The sequence below is a fragment of the Gavialis gangeticus genome, unplaced genomic scaffold, assembly GCF_001723915.1.
Source record: "Gavialis gangeticus isolate Ggan-Ray unplaced genomic scaffold, GavGan_comp1, whole genome shotgun sequence".
NCBI lineage: Eukaryota > Metazoa > Chordata > Crocodylia > Gavialidae > Gavialis > Gavialis gangeticus.
This window is the reverse complement of record NW_017729006.1, coordinates 20,598,478-20,602,590: the sequence shown is the minus strand read 5'-3', so window position 1 is coordinate 20,602,590 and position 4,113 is coordinate 20,598,478. Positions and strand designations below refer to the sequence as shown.

The 4,113-nt window shown below is 47.3% G+C and overlaps 1 protein-coding gene across 1 annotated transcript in view; it reads left to right on the top strand.

Annotated features, from left to right (window-relative positions):
* The window catches only part of GLB1 (galactosidase beta 1), a 76,199-nt gene that overhangs the window by 44,050 nt on the left and 28,036 nt on the right, over nucleotides 1-4,113 (top strand). The window contains exon 12 of the mRNA XM_019508923.1: nucleotides 925-1,014. Coding sequence (XP_019364468.1) covers nucleotides 925-1,014 — 90 coding nt within the window. The remainder of the gene's footprint in view (nucleotides 1-924; nucleotides 1,015-4,113) is intronic.

Here is a 4,113-nt window from a genome sequence, read left to right as displayed (position 1 = left end):
GGGGGGGATGGGAAACACTTTACACCACCTAAACAGTTCTTAAAACTTGTTTCAGGTGTTAATGTGTGGACAATCCGAGGGCTAAGGGTTCCAGGAGTCACCTAAAATTAACATAATGAGGCCTTTATACTTTGACACTAGAACAAAAAAAAAAGTAAGGGTATAGGACCGGTTAAACACTGTACATATAATACTGTTTTATTCAGCGATACAGATCTAACTTGTTATGGCAGCTCAAGTGTTGCACAATTCAGTACTGAAAATGCCTTACAAGTCTTTGTCACTTACCTGAAGTCATCCCACTCAAGGGATGGACCAAAATCAATTTTCCATCAAAATGATTCACTAGTAAAGGAGAAACAGAAATCTGTATTGCATGTGTCTGAGGGTCCCTTAGGGTCCCCTTATAAGGCTTTGTTATACCTGGTTTCTGTTCTGTAGTGAGTAATGGCATTTGGTTATTTGTACACCTGAAGTTTCTAATGACAGAGATGGGATTTGCAAATAATTTAGCACTTCTGAGCATAAGGCCACAGGATTTTTTGTTGCTCAATAATTCCACATGTTGTGTTCATATGCTCTGTAATGGCCCAGATTGCTTCATAACAATGAACAGGGAAAACTTCTACTTAATGTATAAATCAGTGGGATTATTTGAATGCTTCAAGTTAAGAATAGGCTTAAGTTTATTGTTGAATTAAGGCCTTACTGTTTCTAAAATTTAGGGTCAGTTTTTTGTTTTTAAACATCTTGGATAACACTTGTCAGAGGCATAATCTGCTTCTAGTTACAGCAATGGAAGTATTTTAACTATTAATGATGTGACAACATAGAATTTGGACCTCATTTCTGTGTTCTAGTTGGTCATTAATAGAACAGTGAATTTTGTTTGGCTGAACTAAATCTGTTTCTCCTGTGTTGCAGATAGGCACTCTGCTAGAAGTTCTTGATGATCTGTCACCGTCTGGACCAGTAAAAAGTGTTTATCCATTGACGTTTGTTCAACTAAAACAAGTAAGACCTTTTCTTGTTACTGTTAATCATTTTGGCAAATATGTCCTTGGTGTAACTCCATCTAAAGTAAAGGGTTTACACCAAAGGTTGCCCTTGGTCCATTATATCTTGCAGCAACTGACATCAGACAGTCATTCAGGGACACATTGGAGGATCTTATGAGCAATATATCTTACTGTAACTCCTGCTGCTGTGGTTCTTGGACTTACTGGTGTGGAGTCCCCTCCTTGTTTGTCACATCTGCTTTTTGGGTAACTGAATTTTTGGTATCTTCACTGCCTTTTATCAGGGGTTCTCTTGTTCCCTCCCTTTCTCTCTTTGTGCATGCTTGTCATCTTTGCTTCCCATTTTTTTTTCTTCCCTACTGCCTGCCTGCATTTCTCATATTCTTTCTCCTTGAAGTTTTCAGTCTTTGTGGTGCAGGTACTTCTTAAAATATTGTGGCAGACTGGGGTTCCCTGAAATGTGCTGTGTCATTCTGCATGTGCCACCTGAACTGTAAGTGGGGTTGCTGCATTCTTAGGATACTAAGGCTGGGCTAATTAGCAATGACTCTGTGCTGCTAATCAGCCTGTTAGCAACACCCCATGAACATGGTCAAGGAAATGTTGTGCGTTGTGCAGCATGGTGAGTCTGAGTGTGCTGTTGCCTGGCACATAAGTGTGTAGTGCAGGCATCTCTTCCAGAGTTTTCCCTCTTCTTCCTTTATCCTGTGTATCTTTTGCCTGCTGTGTATGATGGAAACATCTGCCAAGGTCAGCTTTTTTATGTAGAGAAGGAGTAGGGTGGGCCCATGCTTGCCTGACATTTCTGTGGGTATCCTAGTTATTTTTAAATATTTTTCTCAGAATGTGAATAAAGGAAGATAAACCTCTGAGAGCAGTCACCACAGTTTACCCGGCCTGCCCCCAGGAGGACTTTTGCCCACCTACTTATTGGAAAAATATGACTTGAAAAGCACATGGTTCCTATTTTCTCTTTGTGGTGTGGCTTCCTCTTGCTCCCCCCACATCTCTTTATAGAATCAAAGAGAAGTAGGGCTGGAAGGAACCTTTAGAGGTCATCTAGCCCAACCCCCTACCAGAGGCAGAATCATCCACAAAAAAAAAAATTGGCCAACTGTGGTCTCGGTTATATCACAGTCCAATGGCTGGAGAATTGACTCCAAGGCTGGACTTAGAGAATGGTGGTCGATGGAAGTGAAACTTCATCGCGCTCTGTGACTAGTGGTGTCCCCCAAGGCTCTGTCCTTGGACCTATTCCCTTCAACGTCTTTATCAGTGACATGGATATAGGTGTCAGAAGTGGACTGGTCAAGTTTGCCAATGACACCAAACTTTGGGGTAGAGCGTCCACACCGGAGGATAAGCTGGTGATACAAGCTGACTTGGATAGGCTGAAAAAGTGGGTGGATACAAACCTGATGACCTTCAATACTCACAAATGTAAGGTACTCCACCTTGGGGGGAAAAAACCCCGCAGCATGCTTATAGGCTTGGCAGTGCTATGCTTGCTAGCACCAAGGCCGAAAGGGATTCAGGGGTCATGATTGACCACAAGATGACCATGAGCCACCAATGCGATGTCGCAGCTGTTAAAGCAAACCAAACTGGCTTGCATCCATAGATGCTTCTCAAGTAAAACTCATGATGTTCTCCTACCGCTGTACTTGGCCTTGGTGAGGCCACCACTGGAGTACTGCATCCAATTCTGGGCTCCACAATTCAGGAGGGATATGGAAAAACTTGGGAAAGTCTAGAGGAGAGTCATGTGCGTGATCAGAGGGCAGGAGAACAGGCCTTATAAAAAGAAGCTGAGAGTCATAGGGCTCTCCAGCCTAGAAAAGCACAGGCTCAGGGGAGACCTGGTAGCAGCTTATAAGTACATCAGAGGTGTGCATCAGGATCTGGGGGAATGTCTGTTCACCAGAGCGCCCTAAGGGATGACAAGAACCAATGGTCACAAACTCCTCCAAGGCCATTTTAGGCTGGACATAAGGAAAAACTTATTTACTGTCTGAGCCCCCAAGGCCTGGAATAGGCTCCCTCCAGAGGTGGTGCAAGCATCTACTCTGGACTCCTTTTAGAAGCGTTTGGATGCTTATCTTGCTGGGATCCTTTGACTCCAGCTTACTTCCTGCCCTTGCGTCAGGGGGCTGGACTTGATGATCTTCCAAGGTCCCTTCCAGCCCTAATGTGGATGAAATCCCTATCCAAACCACCCTATACAGATCCATTGTCTTATTTCCTAGAAACACTACACTGTCAACCTAGACACAGATACCTTAATCCAGGGGTCAACCCCCCGCATGCGTGCCAGAGCATGGTAGGCAAGGCCATTTTGCTTGGCACACCTCAACTGGCACAGGCTGTGGGTAGCTGCTGCTGGTGGTCATGGGTGGCAAGGAGGTGGTCATGGGTGGCAAGGAGGCTGCAAGCCCTGCTGTGAGCAACCCAGGCTCTGTGGCTGGCAGCAGCTGCCCAGAGTCTGGGCTGGATGTGGGAGGCAGCCAGGAGGCTGCATCCAGCCTCCAGTGGCTGTGTGAGCACCTTGGGGTGCATAGCGGGAAAAAGTCCTGGGGTGTTGTGCTGCCCTGGGCTCTTCCCCTGCCATGCGCCCAGAGGCGCGCATGCAGCTGCCAACACCACCATGGAACCCGGGTTGCTTGCGGCAGGCAGGCTGCAGACAGCTGCACTGGGGTATGGAGCCCCAACCCAGCTCTGTGGCTAGTGGTGGCCATATGCAGAGCGGTCCTGGGGGGTGTGGGGTGAGAATCGGGGTGACTGCCCTGGGCCCTGTGCTTTGGGGAGCCCCACAGAGCTGGGTGGAGCGGCCACAGCAACTCCATGCTGCCACCGCCAGCTTTGCATCCAGCTGTTTGCCCCAATTCCCCACCCCAGCAACAGCTGCAACTTCTTCTGGTCTGGAGCGTGTGGGAGGGGTGAGGCCCAGCATGTGCTGATTTGCCCCAGTCCCTTGTCCATTGTGCTGCATGAGGCGTGCTTGCAGCCATTGATGGCAACTAGCTATGCCAGGGCTCTGGGTGGTATAGCTGCTTGCAGCCTTGCGGCTGCCTGTTACAACCAGCCTGGACTCTGG